General features: G+C 43.7%; 1 protein-coding gene across 8 annotated transcripts in view; it reads left to right on the top strand.

The window, feature by feature from the left end:
* The window catches only part of Znf438 (zinc finger protein 438), a 139,526-nt gene extending 123,780 nt beyond the window's left edge, over nucleotides 1-15,746 (top strand). For all 8 annotated transcript variants that reach the window (XM_021151117.3, XM_021151116.3, XM_021151113.3 and 5 more), the window contains 2 exons: nucleotides 10,911-12,711; nucleotides 14,611-15,746. In XM_021151117.3, coding sequence (XP_021006776.1) covers nucleotides 10,911-12,711; nucleotides 14,611-15,169 — 2,360 coding nt within the window. In that variant the 3' untranslated portion in view covers nucleotides 15,170-15,746. The remainder of the gene's footprint in view (nucleotides 1-10,910; nucleotides 12,712-14,610) is intronic.
* Nucleotides 15,747-18,658: the final 2,912 nt, after the last annotated feature.

Below are 18,658 nucleotides of genomic sequence, written 5' to 3'. Positions count from 1 at the left end.
GAAGAGTCTGCATCTCACTTGCTGCAGTGTTGCTCAAGCTTCAGCCTTGCCTTTCCTAAAGTCAAGCCCTGCAGCATAAGTATGTTGTGAGTGTGAATCATTCCATCACAGTAGCAAAGGTATATGTACTCGAGGATCAAGGTTTAAGGTTTAATACAACCTAAATCTAATGCTGCATTCAAACTTCTGGGAGAGCACAGTAGTAAGGACAGGTATACTTAGCATGCAATCACTCCCTGGCTTCAGGTAGTTTGGCTCAACACATCCTTTGCCTGTGGAGTCTATATTAGATAGAAATGGTGTTGAGACCCTCTCTGATGTCTTCAGATCTGACAAGAGAAACACTGGTTCTGTCCTTCTTGCTATAGGGAGGAAAGTGAGGCCAAAATAGATTGAGGATTGTTGTCCTGCCCAGATTCATGCTAGAAGTAAATAGAAGAGCCAAAGACAGGCCTCACTTCTCTGTCTTGCATACACTTTGTTTTCTTGTGTCTGAGGAAGTCCCCCAGCCGCTGAAAGTATAATTCATCGGATCAGGCCATACATTACAGGTGCTGCTCAGGTTTACTGAGTAGCAGGTACCACATGAGAAACTGGTAGCATTCCCGAACCTCTTGACTTACACCTAGAGTTCGTTGATGACCTCAGTAGTATTGTAGAGTTAGAAAATTTATGGGTAATTCATAGTGTTCTTTTAAATTATAAAAGACTCAAATGCCAATTTTTAAAAACTTGTTTATGATTGTGATGGTTAAGCATCACTTACACCTACGGGTTAGTAAAGCACAGGACTTGTGGGTGTGTCTGCGCAGACATTCCCTGAGATAGCTAATGGAGGCTCTGAGCTAATCCATGCACTCATCTCCTGCTGCCTTCATCCTTTGGCATTATTGAGCAGTGATGGAAAAGTAGGAAATAGGTCCAAATTTGAGGAAGGAAGTCTTAGTGGTCAGTCCTTGAAGATATCCTTTGTCCTGAGTCCGTCTAGTACTCCTCCTTCCCTCTGCATTCCTGACAGCAGAGGGATAGAACCTCCTCCACCACATGCTGACACCAGAGGATCATCATCCAAGCAATGGAACCAGGAAGACATGGACTGAACCTCAGAAACTGGGAGCCAGAGTAATCCTCCATCCCTTATGTTTCTCTGTTGGGTATTCCAATAACAGTGCCAAAGGATGGCTAGCACAGTACTTTAAAATATCATGAAATTTCCTTGTGGAATTTCGGCTTTATAAAGCCCAGTCTAGGGCTGGGGACTATGGTCACCAAGCCCAACAGCCTGAATTCAGTCTCAGGCAAGCAGGTAAAAAGCTGGATGCAATGGCATGCATCTGTAAACCCAGCATTCCTTTCTCAAGACAGGAAGTGAAAACAGGAGAATCAGCCAGAAGCTTTCAAGCCACTGAGTATGGATTATTCAGTACAGTGTTAGAAACAATAAAAGAGATCCTGCTTCAATGAAGTGGAAGTCAAGAGTCAACCCCTGACTCCTACATACAAGCCAAGGAATGCCTGCAAACACACACACACACACACACACACACACACACACACACACGTGCACAATTACAGTTGGAACAAGAAGTAGTTTGCTGCAAGCCTGGCATGCATACCAGAAGTAAAGCATGTCCCTATGTGCCAAGCCTGCCCTTTGAATACTGTTCCATTGTAGACTGCTGTATGCAGGCTCCACAACCTGCGTTTATAGCCTAAGGTATGAGCTGCTGATGGAACTAGAAGACCAACATTCAGTTACTCTCCTTCCTGGAAACCTGATGAATCCACTGGTAGAGACTAACATATGTAAAAGAATGAACTTCAAAACAACTTAGTGAGTTCACTGTGTTTAGAACAAGGAAAATGTTTTGGTGCCATGTAGATCTGGATCCAAATCCAGCTCTTTTCAGCACTGTGGCCTTGCAAGAAATGTTCAGTTTCCACAACCACAGATTGACTGTTAATTTAAAAATAGAATGTAAAGTGAAGCAAGTTAAGCATTCCATTCCCTGACTTAGTGGAATTTAAGGACTGAGGAAGTGGAAGGAAGTTCATCACCAGACACAAGAAGTACACAGACTACTTAGAGAGCACATTCATGGAAGAAGGTGGCAGAGCTATAGCTGCAGCAGAGACAAAGCTTGGGTACTCACTGCTGTTGTGCTCTTAATATCTTTATGGTCAGGAAAAAATAAGAGAAAGGAAGCAAGACAATATGGTTTAGAATTCCTAGTTCACCTCTTTAGTCAGTAAATACTGCAATGTGCAACAGCCAGATAGTAATCTAGGGGCTGAGATTCTGGCATTGGATGAAACAACTCCTGCCTGACAGAACTTACTCTTTTTTGTGGGAAGAGACAGATAGTATATTAGTATAGAGATAAAAGTCATGATGGTCAATTAAAGCATAAAAGGACAGCCAGCAGTGACCTAGAAGGGTCCAGGCAGGCCTCCTGAGAGCCGGGAGATCTCTATGATGTTGACTGCAGAGCAAGGAATGGGTACAGAGTGGAGTTAGCAGTCTTCCATCTCTTCACTCTAAAGTCTGCCTGTATTTTACTCTGTTGAGACAGGTAAGTTGTCAGTGCATCACCTTCCTCCCCATCCTGGGAGCATAATTAATAACAGAAAGGAGATATAGAAACAGAAAGAAGGATGGCAAATGGTCTCCCACATAGCAGTCACGATCACGAGATCATTGTTAATCACTGTCAAGAAGGACATGCCCTGGAGGGTAAGAGAGGCATAGGAAATACAACTTAGAGAATCTTGAATGAGCCCCTGTGAATAAGCAATGTCCAAGGACAACAGACAAACAATGGAGTAGATTGTGGTGAGGGTTTGAGACTGGGAGTTTCAAGCTTTTTACATTGGCCACTATTCATGGTAGGTAGATGTCTCCAGCCCTAATTATTCATTATGAGTGGAAAGCACAAGGCAGGCTACTTGGAACGGGGGCCAAAAGAGGATAGAGATGGGGCTAACCTATGATATGCTGATAGTGTCCATGGATACCCAGTCATGAAGCCAGGTATGGACCCGGAGTGTCTACCTGTGTACATATATACACAGATAGGCAAGCCCACAGGCAAGGAGAATACAGATATACCTCACAATCATTTATCTCCTGTGGAAACAAGGTCTCACCTGTTCCCAGCCACTTGATAAGACAAGTTCAAAGGAGAATAAAGACACTGATGGAGGAGAAAACACAATAATCAAAGGAAAAGGAATCCAAAGTGCCCAGAGTTTTCAAATCTGGGTGACGTTGTTCCTTTAATAGCTCTTGCAGAATCTGATCTCAAGCATGCTCAGGATAATGTGGCCATCAACGCAGGCCTGTAGATTAGTTGTAGCTCAGGGCCTGTAGATGTTTGTTAACAAAGCCATTAATGTCACTCCCACCGAAGTCTTGTTCTGTCTGTGCTAGTTAGTGCCAGTCATTTCATTGCCTTCTCCATTACCTGCATGGTCTTTGGATTGTAGGTACCCATGCTAAAGAAACATGTGCCTTGACTAAAGAGCCACAGGCAAGACTTGAAAACCAGTGTTAGGAAACAGCGAGGTAGTCACAAGGGATTGCTTTTCTTGCAACAGATCCACAGCTGCCCAGCCTCGTGTGTTTGTACTTATAAATCATAAGCTGTTGGCATAAAAGCTGATGTGTGGGGAAAAGTGCAGCAAAAATGTTATAAATCACTGTGAGTCAAAGATAAATCAGGGGCTAAGATAAAGTGTCTGTAAGGCTACACTAGAAAGCATAGCCCTGTCCTTTCCTCTTCACTCCCTTTCTTCTTGATATGCACAGGGTGTTGAGTCCAGGTTCTGAGGCATGTTGGGCAGGTCTTTACATTGCTAAGCTGCACACTTCCAATCCTTACTTTGTAAATGCAGTTTGTGTACTCCTCCAAAATGTCCCGCTGTATAAACTTACTTTTGAAATTACAAAATAAAAATAATATCTTTGTGGCACCAAGATCTTGCTTTTAACTGTATCATTGGTAAAAGGTCATTATCTTAATCATTTGAGTTATATGATGATGTTTAGATGAACAGTAAGAAACACCCAACCTTATGCAGGGATCCTGCAAAATATACTGCTTGATACCTTAGCCTAATGTTTTCCTTATCAAACATCATCTTATTTTTCATCACAGACACTTAACTATTGTAACTACTATTGAAATACAAGATAGAAAAGATGTAATCCTAGCCCTTGTAGAGAGAGTACAGGTGGGACCTAGTTAGGTTGGTTTTGCTGGGAAGACAGCAGTAGGGCTTCTGGGATCAAGAGTTAAAGGTCATCTTCCACTACGTGGTGAGCTTGAGGGCAGCTCAGGCTATGGGAAACCCTATCTTAAAAGCAAGCAAACAAACATGATTTTTTTTTAAAATGGCCATTTTCATTGGCTGATGAAAGATTTCATGCCCAGACATTTGTGCTAGGCACAAAACTCTTTCAAGAAATGGTTTCCATTATTTTAGCATCAGAATGCCCTGGAAAGACAGTGTGCACAGGTACTTATTACAGTGTAAAGATGCCAGGAGGAGGTCTGCTGCCCCTATAGTGTGGAAGTTCAGCTATCAGGGTCTGAATTTCATATGTAACGCAATGTTAGCAGTTCTGGAAACATCCAGAAGCCTCTGGGTACTTGGAGTCTGTGGCAAGTTATTAGCACTTTGACAAATCACTGCACTCTCCAATCCTTTGTAGGTCTGGAGAAACACTTGTCTTGACTGTTGAATAGCAATAGTAAGCTTTTGTGTTGCTACATATTATTTCTGCCAAGGTAAGTTAGAAAAACAAAGTGTTTTCCTTGTATGGTTGTCAGTGTTTCTTATCTGAAGCTCTTATATAAAAAGTCCTTCCAAAAGGAAGAACTATAAAAGAGTTTTGACATGGAAAAACTTGAAACTTGTCGAAATTGATATTTTCTAGGAGGTATTTTAATTAAAAAAAAAACTTCTAAACTTACTTTTCATTTGGAGCAAAGCTTTAGCTCCCCTAAAGAATAGTTACTTGTGGGAGATTGAGCAACTGCTAGATCCTTGGACTTCCATTCTACAGCTGCTACTGACCATTGTTGGGAGTTGGACTTCAGGCTTGACTGGAGGCCCATCACAGCAGAAGAGAACAAAGCACTTTAACCTTTAAAGACAAAGAATTCTACAGTTGCAGTTCCTGCCCAATGGTTTCTTTTACTCAGTGGACCGTTAGTAAAATGTGTGGGAAAAGTTGGACTGAGAATGGGCAGAGAAGGAGCACCTTCCACAACCTCTGCTCAGAAGACTCAGAGGGAGCACCCTCCACAACCTCGTGATCAAGAGACTCAGAGGGAGCATCCTCAAGAACTTCGTACTCAAGAGACTCAGAGGAAGCACCCTCCAGGACCTCGTGCTCAAGATACTCAGAGAGAGCACCCTCCAGAGCCTTGTGCTCAAGAGACTCAGCTGGAGCACCTGCAGGATCTCGTACTCAGGAGACTCAGAGGGAGCACCCTCCACAGCCTCATGCTCAGGAAACTCAGGGAGCTCCCTCCACAACCTTGTGCTCAGGAGACTCAGAGGGAGCACCCTCAAGAACTTTGTGCTCAAGAGATTCAGAGGGAGCACCTTCCAGGACTTCATGCTCAAGAGACTCAGAGGGAGCACCCTCCAGAACCTCGTGCTCAGGAGACTCAGAGGGAGCACCCTCCAAGACCTCATGCTTAAGAGGAAGACGGTGATTGAACCATATGTCAAGGTAGAACCGTGAGTCTGGTACTGTAGCAGCCAGCGGATACCTTCCCATCCACTCAGGAAGCCAGCCTGCTCTGCCAAGTCACCCCAATGTCTCTACCAAACATTTCAGGAAGACAAAGAAAAATCTGTCTCTTCTGACCAAGTTTTGATTGACAAGCCCAGTTTCTCTATTTTTTTGTCAGTGCTTCCCAACTTAGGATCAATCAGAAAAGGCCAAATATGTTCCACAAACCAATCAAGTAGGAGCTCTGCTTAAACCTACCGACTTCATCTTCCCGGTGACAAAGGCTTCCAATCCTGCCCTTCCCTATTTCCACTGTGCAGTGTTCCATTTCCCAACCTGCTCTCAACACTTTGCCATAGTGGAGATAATGGAGATAACAATACCTCCCAAGGCATAGGGAGCTGGGAACAAACAGCCAACACCTACTCCATCTTGGGTGATCTTCATTTACTTACTAACTGCAAGAAAATTGTTGAATTGAGAATGAAATTGAGTAATGAGTTATCTCCAGGGACTCCAGACTAATGCTCATACAGCTCCGTTTCTGTCCTCAGTTTTTGTTTGAATGATTTTGATGGCCTCACTCATTGTTGATAACTCCTACTTAAACTAGTTTTCCTTTGCCTAGTCTCTGTGTTGTTCTTAGTAAAACCTTGGACAAAAACGAAAAAAAAAAAAAAAAAAAAGAATAGTTACTTAAGTCTCAGTAGCTGCATTGTATAAATATTTTTATTACCATTGATATTTGATGTAATTAACTTTTAAATTCTTTACAAAAAACGTTTGTTTCCTCTTCCTTTGGTCTTCGTGCTTATCTAACTTACTCTGTATTGTAGACTTTGGTTCCCTTTGATTCCCAATCCTTCTTTCTGTACTCGAGCTTTCTTAAAGTTACTCTCTGTTTACTACTGTGTTCTTACAGGCACATGCCATGCATACGTTTTGGCTCCGGTGCACACATGTGGTTAGTCATGGACAGTTCTGTGTTGCTGCTACATATTATACATTGTTTTCTCCTTGTGCCGTTGAACTCAGGTCAGGTTTATCCACAAGTGCCTCTACATACCCCTGGGCCATCTTTCCTATCCTATTGAACTAATTTCTTAATTATTTAATTAGTATACTACTAAATCTACAAATAAGCACTATCAAAATACTTTCCCCTACTGCAGGCCACAGTTTTCACTTCTGCTGTCCTATAGAAATGTGGCCAGTGAGCATCCTAAACCCCACCAGCAGCCTTCCTCCCTGCTGGACCAGAAAGGGGCTCTCCTTGCAAGCCAGTAGCTTTCTTCCTTGCTGTGTATAAACAAAAGTAAGAAGAGGCATCCCCACAACTCCAACTCTGCTCCTTAAAATGCACATGTTAACTCCCATTCACACTGAACTGCTAATCCAATTAACACTTAGTCAACTGACAACTGCGATGGGGGACCATTGGGAGTAAAATCTGACAGAATGGATCAGACACTGGGCAAGGACACAGGAGAGGCAGGGTTTGAGCAGTTCTTACTAACATGCATCATTTTTTTTCCCTTTCCTCAATTGCTTCTCATAAAAGAAACACTGCTATAAAAATTCAGACTTATTCCATCCATATCATGAGATTTTCAGTTTTGTGAACGGCTGCTGTGTTGCCAAGAGAGGCTCACCAGTCATGCTTTTCCAACACTCAGAGTTTAAAACATGGCATGGCACTTCATCTCCTCTAGGGACTTCTACTGTTCAAACACTATTTTTTTTTTTTTTTTTTTAGTTGTAGTTATTTTAACATACCTGGCTTTTACTGCAAATGTGTGGAGAAGCAAGGCTTGGGTTCCTGCTTGTCCTTGAGGGAGATGAGCTGTACTTCCCCGTATATAAGAGACAGTTGTGTGTACCTGCCACACTCTGATCATCAGCTCTTGTCTAAAGAAAGAAAGAAATGGCACAAGGCATTCTGTGTGTCTAAACCACACAGTCACAAGTAGCCCAAAAGATCCCACTTTCAGAAACCAATTCATAGACCAGTGAGGTGGTTCAGTGGGTAAACACAACTATCACCAAGTCTGACAACTTGAGTTCAGGCCTCAGACCCATCTCACAGAAGGAGCCACTTGTGCAGGTTGTCCTCAGCCCTCCACATACTCACCGTGGCACGCGCATGCCCACATACATACTCATTAGATAAGTACAGATGAGACGTCTCATTCACTCATTCACTGGGCAAATTACGTTTTAGCACCTCCCAAGAGCCAGACAGGGTAGCAAGTGGACAGTAAGCTGCTTCTGCCTGATTCTCAGTTTCTTAGCTCCCACAGCTATTCCCATCCCACAGAAGTCTCTAGGAACCCTTCTGTCATGTTGAGGTATATATTTGGGTACGCACTCCCCTACTTCAAAAAGTGATGAGATAGTGTCTCCTAAAAAGCTCATGTCTTGAGACTGTTCCATATCAGTTTGTCATTTCCTTTTACAGCTACCAAGTGTTGTTTGAATTATTCTTAGCTTACTCTTAGGCATTAAAATAGCTCCTGAGTTTGATGTCTCTTCTTCCTCCCATTTTTGGGGTTCTATACTCTTTGCCTCACTTTTCCAATAATGCATCAGTTTATTTCCTGCCTTTAGTGGTTTCTGGGCAGTGGAGCAGCATACCACCCTTATGGGAAGGAAACCTCACTTTTTCATGCACCTCCTGACAGATGCATGCCAGCATATAAACTTCAATATTCTTGGCAAAGCTTGTTCTCCGCCCCACAGATTTGAGTGGCTGTGATTAAGGATCATGAGGCAGCTGAGAGGCTTTTCCTCCCCAGCATCTGACTCCACTAGCTACCACTTACCAGTCACCTCGGCCTGTGATTGCAGGCTATCCACACTGTTCCCTCGGGTAATCAGCATGTGGCTTTGCTGGGGCAGAGCTGGGTACCTCCAGGAATGCCCTTTGCTTAAATCTACACTTGGTCTCTGGTTGGTTGATCTTCTTTCTGCTGTGACAAAATGCCTGGCAAAAGCCACTTGAGGCAGGATAGGGAGGAAGGGGGTTTGAAGGGAGTATGGTGGGGTATGAGAGGCTGCCCACACTGCAGCCAGTCAGGAAGCAGATGATAAGCAATACTAATGGCCTTCATCCTTTGCATTCTACCAGCACCCCAGCCCATTCGTATGGACCTGCCTCCTTAGTAAAACCTCTTCCCAGAAGCTTATCTCCTAGAAAGCTCTAAAGCCATCACAGCATCTTCTTCTCTGATGTCATTGCTTTTCCTGTATAATTCTGCCCCTTCTATGTTGGAGAGATGCAGCTATTGTGTGCAGCTTACTCTCATACAGGTAGCAATACGTGCCTCCTAACCTAATAGTAAAGAACTTTCTAAAGTAGTTTTCATACTTTGCAAGTTATTCCTATTACGTTGCTTATATTAACATAGTGTTAACAAGCAACTTTCTTTCAAATTGTTGGCTCACAAACTGCAGTCAAAAGGGATTGATTGTAAAACTGTTACCCTGTATTTCATTGGATTTTTAGATTCCCACATTCCTATCCCTGGAATTCCTCAAACAAATGTTTCTAAAACACCTTTACACGGAGCTCCAAAATCTAAAGTAAAAAATGGGGTACCTAAGTCATTTAGAGGCAAAACCCTGAACTGTAATAAAACCATTCAGATCTTTGATTTGCCTGCTGTGTTGTGATACTAATGTACTTTGCTTCAGACAGAACAGTGAGTTTAATTATGGGTGCCCTGCAGAGTTGTATAGTGTGTATGTGTCTGTGTATGTGTGTGTGTTTCTATCTCACTACTTTTCTAAAATCTGAAAGTGCAAATTCTAACACTCATGCATCCCCACAATTTTCAGAAAGGGGATTATGGGCTTGCAATATCCAGCTCCTAAACTAGTATGTGCACTAGTACATTTGAGCTTAAATGAAGTTTGATTAATATGAGGCACTTAAAAATAAGAAACTTCTCCACAGCCAGGCCTTGTGACCTTGAGGCCTGGGGAAATAAAGTGGATGATTCAGTCCTTAGACTGGGGGAGCCAAAACATTTCCCTAATTGTTCTCTTAAGGTTATAGTAATTGCTCTGTGGTCATACCAATAAATCTGGGATGAATGGAACATTATTCTGTCAGTTAAAATTGTCCTGATTACCATCCTAGAAAGTGCTTTCTGTGTGATTCATGGCCCCCAACTCCCATCCCCTTCAGCTCTGTACTTTTATCATCCTGTGTCTCTTTGGTTATGTTTAGCTTTTTTTTTTTTAAATGTCACATCAGCTTTTTTTTTAATAATTAAAATGTAATTGCAAAAGCATACATAAATACTTTGAAAGGTGTGGAAAGAAAATTCACAAGTCATACAAGAACTGCGCTAAAGTCACCTTCAGTCTGGAACCCATCACTTTGCAAAGCAAACTGCACTGCCAGTACCAAATGGTGCAGCCTAAACCCGAGGGAAAAGCCAGTTAATGCAAAAACATTTGTTTAGACCAAAGATGCAATGGGTGATAGATGAACTTAGTATGCCTTAACTTCATCAAGCTTAGGTGTGCTGGCAAGGCATCTATATGAAACAAAAGACACAATAGAATGTACCAGAGGAGATACGTTGTAGCTCTGGAGGTCAGGAAGGAAAGTGGGATATAATTTGTATAAAGACAGAAGCTGGATAAAGGGCTTACAGAGCACAAGGACCAGAAGGACCAGCTCTCTAAAAGCTTTGTTTAATGGCTGACATTTAACAGGAGACTTCTGTTGCAACAGTGGAGAATAACAGTCCTGGGGAAAGCAAGGCATGGAGGTGACCTTCAAGCCTTGTCTTGAAGGACATAGGTGGTTGCTTAGAAATATGGCTACAGGCTAAGGAATCTGTTGAACAGATAAATTGTGTGAGTATTTGTGTGTGTGTACGCTGTGTGTGCATACTCATAAGTTCACTGGTGTGGGTATGTGCCCATGAGTGCAGTTGCCTGCATAGGACAGAAGAGGACATTGGATCTCCTGCAGCTGAAGTTGAGACACCTATGAGTCCTCCAACATGAGTGCAGGGAAATGAACCCAGGTCCTATGCAATGCAGTGTGTCCTCTTAAGTGTTGGGCCAAGTCTCTAGCCCAGATCAGATGTGACTTGAAGTTTCAGTCCAGAACAGATACATTGTAATAATCTATGTATTGTCATTGCAGGTGAATCAAACATCCGTTCTGGAACAACACAGAGTGAGAAAACATTACAGAGTAAGAGTCAGTTTAGGACCATTGCACCAAAAGTTGTACCTAAGGTCCTAACATCCAGAGTGCTTCCCTGCCCTTCCTCAATTTCTGACCAAGGGAGTCTGACTCTAATGTCCAAGCCTCTGGGCATGCCCACCCAGAACTATGCTCTGATGCAGGTGGCTGGCCAAGAGGGGACGTTTTCTCTTGTTGCTTTACCAAATGTTGCCTCAGTCCAGCCAGTTCAGAAGCCCAGAATGTCCATACATGAAAACCTTAAACTGCCTATTCCTCGATATCAACCACTAAGTAGCAAAGGATTAAGAAAGAAACAGGACCTGAGCTCTCCCAAGAGTGGCTCCAGTGACTCTCCTGGCCCATCCCAGCTATGCCATTTGGCCCCTTCCCCACAAGCCTATCCTGAGCCACCTCATAAACCTAGCCTGTGGAAGCAAATGCCAACTTTAAACCCTTCTCCCACTAATATCAACACAGCTACACTGACCAGTGGTGTTGGCCAAGGAGATTTGAGTCCTCTAGTGACCAACAGCTGTGGCGATCGTGAGCTTTCTGCCATGCCAGTATACACTACAGAGGACTCTTCTTCCCATCAGAGCCTCCCAGCAACTATGCAGAAGGCAGGTTGTGCCAGGAAGGAGGCACCCACTACGCCTGCTATTGCTAGTGAAGAACTCAAAGAACGGGTAGCTCCTGCACAGACTGTCTTGAGCAGTGCAGTTCAGTTGCTCTCTGTAGTACCCAAGGGTAAACTGCCCATCCTGCCCTTACCAAGAGTGAAAACCACAGAGGTGGGCAAAGTGGAATCAGATGCTGATAATGCAGAATTGTCTTTATCTGGATGCAGAGCAAACTGTGATGAGAGACTGTCCATCACAGAAGGGTTTGATACTGCCTCAGAGATAGCCAGCAAGATAGCTGCTTTGCATGGGTCTAAGCAGAGTGCATGTGAAAGTGCCTTCTGTCCTGTCACCAAATTAGATCTCAGCCACAAGGCAAAACCCAGCAGTGGAATAAAGAGAAGAGGAAGAAAATGGAAAGTGCCAGATGAGATTTTAGCATTGCAGGGCAAAAGGAGGAAATGCATTATTGGTATGTGTGGAGATGGCATAGAAAGAGCAAGAAACAGTCCCCAAGAACCCAGAGACCAGAAGCCCAGGGTTGCTTCAAGAAAGTATCGTAACATCATGCCCAAGCCTGTCATTGTCCTGTCTGCTTTGGCACCCCTGGCATCTCATACGGCTGTGCTGTCTCAGGCTCCCAGCAGCCTAGGTCAAGATGTTCTGAATAATGCCCTGCCTTCAAAATGTCTTGGCTCCAAGCAAAGTGACAGCTTTACCCCTAAGCCCAGCTCTGTACTCAGAAATGGATTCTCTGGCATTAAAAAGCCCTGGCACATGTGTCCAGTCTGCAACTACCACTTTCAATTCAAACACCACCTTCTAGACCACATGAATACACACACCAACAGACGGCCTTATAGTTGCGGGATCTGTCGCAAGACCTATGTGCGCCCCGGCAGCCTGAGCGCACATATGAAACTTCACCATGGTGACAACCACCCCAAGAAACTAGTGTGCTGTGAATTTTGTGCAAAAGTATTTGGTCATGTCCGAGTCTATTTCGGCCATCTGAAGGAGGTGCACAGGGTTGTGATCAGCACAGAGCCCTCCCCCAGTGAACTGCAGCCAGGAGACACACCAAAAAACAAGAACAGAGATCCTGGTGTGCAAGGACCTGACAACTCACTGGAGAGGTAAGTACTCATGGAAGGGAAGCTGACAGGAACGTCTGCTGTAACTTGAGAAGGAAGACCAACTCGTGGATACTTCATTCCTCCCTAGAATAGGGAATAAAATATCCATGGAAGGAGTTGCAGAGACAAAGTTTAGAGCTAAAACGAAAGGATCCAGAGACTGCCCCACCCAGGGCTCCATCCCATAATCAGCCACCAAACCCAGACACTATTGCATACACCAGCAAGATTTTGCTGAAAGGACCCTGATATAGCTGTCTCTTGTGAGGCTTTGCCAGTGTCTGGCAAATACAGAAGTGGATGCTCACAGTCATCTATAGGATGGAACACAGGGCCTCCAGTGTAGGAGCTAGGGTCTGCAACTCTATAGGTGGAACAACAATATGAACTAATCAGTACCCCCAGAACTCGTGTCTCTAGCTGCATATGTAGCAGAAGATGGCCTAGTCAGCCATCATTGGGAAGAGAGGACCCTTGGTTTAGCAAACTTTATATGCCCCAGTACAGGGGAAAGCCAAGGCCAAGAAGTGGGAGTGAGTGGGTAGGGGAGCAGGGTGGGGGGGAGGGTATGGGGGACTTTTGGGATAGCATTTGAAATGTAAATGAAGAAAATATTAAAAAATAAAGATTAAAAAAAGATTCAGAAAACTCATCAGAAGTAGTGTTGCACACATATATAGTCCTAGAACTTGGCAGAAAGAGACAGGAAAATCAGAAATTTAAGGTCAGCCTAGGCTGTGTGAGACCCTGTCTCAAAAATAACAGCAACAGCAGAAGATGTCATAGGTAAAATAAGTCACCTCTCCCACTCCCTCGGTTCTGTGAAGAATGACCCCATTTCTTGTTGGTTTCTGCTCAGTCACAATGTGTAAGTCAAGGCACAAATACCAGTTTGGAGTATGTTGGGACAGTTAGGTGACATAACTTTGTGTCTAAAAATTAAAATAATAGATTACTATATATAGCTTTTATAGTCTCTATAAAATAGTTCCCCCAAATTATCGTTTGCAGAATTCTTATCAAAACATCATTATCTACCTCATAGTGCTGTGTGAGGCTGCCCTCTTCACCAGACCCCAAGGTGCTCCCCCTCACCCTCCACATGTGCCTTTTGTCACCTGACAGGCCAAATTAACTTTTTCCTGTGTCCTTCTGTTTTGTAAGTACCGTTCTTTGACATTATTTAAAACAAACAAACCAAAAAAAACTCTGTAATCTGTAATCTGACAAGGCAGGCACCTGAGCAGTAATGACCAGGGAAGTGCCCATAGTGTGCTCCACGCACCCTCAGCTGAGGCGACCGAGGAAGGAGAAGGAAACCCTGCCCAGGACCTTTGCTCCTTGTTTTTATTGTTCCAGTTGCTCTAAATGGTTTCTGTTCTGTATTATGATAAATAAAAACAAGATGCCTGCCCCAGCTTTTCCTTGTCTTTTGGCTTTCCTCTTCTCCAGTAGTTCTTTCCCATTTCCACTAGCATGCCTTTCCCTAATGTGCCTGCCATGCAGCCTCCTTCACACTTGCTTCCGTGTTCTTAGATCATCTTGCAATAAGATGTCAGAACTTCTCTAATGGTGGGGTGGCATGCATGAGTGGGACAGGCATCTCCAGGAGTGCCACATGGTGTGTATCTCGGCAGCTCCCATCTTGTTACCTAATCTTCCTGTTGTGTACATCTGTGGTATCCAGAGAGCTGGTTCACTAGGGGGAGATGCAGGACTCCTCTGAAATGGTTCCTGGTGTTCTTATAGCTGTATGGCTCTGTAAGTGGCCCTGTGTGCTGTGTTCTCTGCTGAGGCTCTTCAGAGCTCTGTCTATCCCTGCTTTCCAAAACCTGGCAGCAAGAGATCCAGTTGCATTTTCCTAGTATATCTTACATAGACTATTTCTCCCATTTCCAGGGAAACCAAGTCAAGTTTGGAAGAAGATTTTCTTCTAAACCAGGCAGATGAAGTCAAATTGCAAATCAGATGTGGCCGTTGTCAGATCACTGCACAGTCTTTTGCTGAAATAAAGTTTCATTTGCTTCATGTTCATGGAGAGGAAATTCAAGGTCGGCTGCAAGAGATGATCCTACCAGGCAGCAGGTCGGATGCTGCCCACCAGAAGCAGTGCACAGAGAGAAGGAAGCAAACACAGTCCTTTGCCTCTGTGGAGGACTCTCCATCATTCCCTAGAGTGAAAAGACTGCCAGCCCCTCATCAGAACAGAGAGGAAGCCCTGGTAGGAAGTGAAGGTGGTCAGTGGGGAATGGCTGGCTCACAGCACCCCGCCAAGCTTCTCTGGTCGCACACAGGCTTTAAGTGCCTGCTCTGTGCTCAGATGCTTGGGAGGAAGGAGGACCTGCTTCTTCACTGGGTACACAAACACAACTGTGAGGACCCCACCAGACTCTGGGCGCTCCTGGGAACGTTCTCTAAGCAGGGTGCTCCTGAGCTCCACAGTGAACCAAGGCTGTGATGCTGAGGCCATCCAGCCCAAGAGATGCTGCACCACCTCTCACTGCCTATGCTGTTAGGCTTTAGTTATAAGGATCCAGTACTCCAGGGCCAGGGCCAGTGGACAGAGGAAGCACACTGTGCATAGTTATATTTTCTTAAGAAATAAAATATGTGCCCTGGATGCATTTTTCTAACATATGTAGTCTCACTTTAAAATTCCATGCATTCTCCAATATCGTAGACTTTATTTAATAATAAATAAAAAGATCAAAATTAGGAAACTGAAATGTAGAGAAAATTGTTGTTCTCAATTGCAAACTTTGAGTATGAGTGTGTATGTATTTGTTTTCTTTCTTTGTGTGTGTGTGTGTGTGTATGTGTGTGACAGAGAGTGACAGAGAGAGAGAGCAAAAGAGAGGGAATATATGTACATGTGTCCTCTTATTTTGATGGTGTTTGATTATATTTATTAACAGTTAATTCTACAGCTGTGGAATGTAGTCCCAACTGTAGTATAAAGTTATATGATAAATGTTGATATTTATGAGTCTCTGGTTTATTTGCATATGCCCTAGAACAGTCTTTTTAAAAATGTACTCTCTACCATAACATAAAATCTGTTTCAAGACACAATTTTTGTTGTTTTCTTAAATGTGCAGTGCTTTGAAGAGTAGTCATCAAGTCTTCTAGTGTTTCTTCTCAAACTAATAGGAAAAAATAGATACTTCAGCTAATTAAAAAATCTACTTGCTTGGTAGAAAGTTATTTTCAGGAAATCTTTGTGACTGGAAAATTTCAACCCAGAGAGTTATTTTCTGAGCAGTGGGGTTTCAGCTCCATGCACATGGCCAATCCTATTCTGTATGCCAGACACAGGCTTGAGAAAGTTCCCAGAAATGGAGAAAGATTTGGATGGATAAGCTACTTGGTCTTGCATCACCTTTTAAACATCTAGTTTTTATAGGTGCCTTGTGGCTGCAGCAGTGCACGCAGGAGACTCTTTGTGCTAACAGTTTTGCAAACCTGTAAAAGAGATTTGGTTTGGATTCCCACAAGCATTTTGCCATGATTTATCCATTGATCACCCTCAGCTTGGCTTCAGATAGATCACAACAGTCCCTGGGGTGTTTGATGCTCTCACACCCTTCCATTAGATGACACAGTGTGTATGCCTGTACCACTCAGTGATTTTGCTAGTTTTTAAGAATATTTATTTTAAAGATTATAAAACTTAAAATCTATCAAGAATACCATTTGAACTCAAACTCCAAAATGATTCATAGACCATCCAGTCCTGAGGTACAAAGCAGACTTTCTGAAAAGCTGGCCAAGGGCAAAATGGCCATTCTGGTAGATGCATACCTCACAGGCAAAGCTAAGTTTGATGGCACTTTGTACAGCTCCCACTCAGCCACAAGCCCTTGGTGTAGAGATCGACAGTCTCTGGAAATAGGTGGCAAGCTGAGCGAAGAGAACAGAGGTGAGCAGAAGGTGTGCTTAGCTCCACATTTCCTTTCAGAATATGTTTCAGGGCAGCAGCTGAGGTTGCTGACTAAATTTAGAAGCAAGTCCTTAGGCACTGATTTATGTCATAGAGGGGCTGGGGTCACCCACTGAGTATCTCTAAGAAGACTCTTTGACCTGGGGACATTGCTTCACATGTCCCCTCATAGAGACTCACTTCATGGAGTTCAAGCTCCTGGGTTCAAGCCTTTGAAGAAGGAAAACTGGAAGTAGCCCTGTGAAAGGACTCCTTCAGGTGGCACCCTGTAGAAGTGCACCTGTGCCTCAGTGCCCAATGCCCTTGTTCTCTGGCCCTTTAAACCAGTGCTTTGTCTAGAACGAGGAGAAGGCAGCTCACATTGGGGAGGGAGTAACTGAGATGGTTTATTTGGGAGAGAGGCCCTTGGATATTGGCACAGTTCCAGCTTGTCCTTCCATAAAGCCCATATGGGATGGAAAAAAGTACTTTGCCACTTTGTCCCTGTGACCTGGAGAGAAGTCTTTTTTCCTTAACTCTAGCCACCCTGTAGAATATGAGTGATGATCCCCCTCAGGAAGTGGCTAGGAAGAATACTTAAAACACAAGGCAGTAGGAGGTTGGGCCAGATCTGAAGGAGGTACATTATAGCATATAAAATCACTGGAAACAGCCCAGATAGCTCTGAAAACCAGATAGCAAGATGGAGTATAGATGAAGCACATTTATGGAGGCGGGCACTTTTCAATCTGCCCTCTTCCCCTGAAACCACCCCTCAGCCTTCCTCTGCTGAAGATGTTGTCTTATGCACGTACCACCCAGAAGCTGGTCTGAGACCATTAGCCTCTTGAGAACAGGAATGATTCTTTGTCAGCCTGGAGTCCCACAAAAGCACACAGATCATTGCTAGGGGAGGAAATGTCTGCATCAGCTCAATGCAAATTTGTCACTTTGATTTTGTTTTAATAAAGTACCAAGCCTGTGCATAGCCAGGAGGCACTGAGGCGAATTGGGTCTTCATCCCAGCACTTTAATTTTGTTAATGTCTTTGGTTCTCAGAAAACTGTTCCAAAGCCAGATTCCCCCTTTTCTTTCTTTAGCTGTCAATTATTTCTGAGAGTTAGAGAATTTTTTGGCTTGTACTGTTTTATTACTTGCCATGTTTATTCATGTCCCTTTTGTTGCATTTGCTGGCTCTCTGGAGCTCTTCCTGGTTTAGCCCACCCTTCTCTGCTGAACTGTTCCTCATATGGAGATATCTCTTCATCTGCACACAGTAAATAATCAAGCCCAAACATGTTCCATGGCCTTCTCTGGCTGCAAACTCCTCCTCTCCCAGCTGCGTGGCTCCAGTTTTCTGTGAGCCAGTGACATGATTGTTGGCAATAAATGTTGCACTTGGTTTATTTACTACAAGTTTCCAATCTGGATGGGGCTGCTCCATTCAAGCTGCCCACATGCTTTGTTCTGTGCATGTTTTATAGAGTCTTCTTCTTTTTTTTTTTTTTTTTTTTTAAACTGGGCTCCTGAGAACAAGAGAATTTGCTGGGTTTAGCAGCATAGGGTTTCAGCTTCAAGTCCTGCTGGACAGGCAGCAGCTAATCCAGGCTTTGGTGCTGGCTTATGTGCCGGAACTGTCTCCAGGAGTGTGACTTCAGGAGGAGACTTCTCATGCTTACCCTGGACCATGGTGATTCCAGCATGAAACCACAAGCCCCCTTTCTCAGGTGTATTGTGGACTCGAGGTTAGGGTACAGGCACTGTTTGGGGAGCACATCACAGTGACCACACTCTGACTTGTGGAAATGCCTCAGTATACTGTTTAACCTTAGAAAGCAGTGTGGGAAAAAAACCAAAGGTAGCAGCTAAAAGTGGATCACAACCCCTTCTTCTAGACTTCATGTATAGTTAAGCAAGTTCCAGTCCCAAATGCCCCCCTTTCTGTTAGCTGTTAACAATAGGTCATGTTATTTTTGGGAAACCAAATACCTATTCAGTAGTCAAAAATTTTTAAATACCTTCTTCATT

This window comes from Mus caroli, unplaced genomic scaffold (genome assembly GCF_978045245.1).
Source record: "Mus caroli unplaced genomic scaffold, Mus_caroli_1 scaffold_19, whole genome shotgun sequence".
Taxonomy (NCBI): domain Eukaryota; kingdom Metazoa; phylum Chordata; class Mammalia; order Rodentia; family Muridae; genus Mus; species Mus caroli.
The sequence above is the reverse complement of the archived record's forward strand: the minus strand, read 5'-3'. Positions and strand labels throughout refer to the sequence as shown.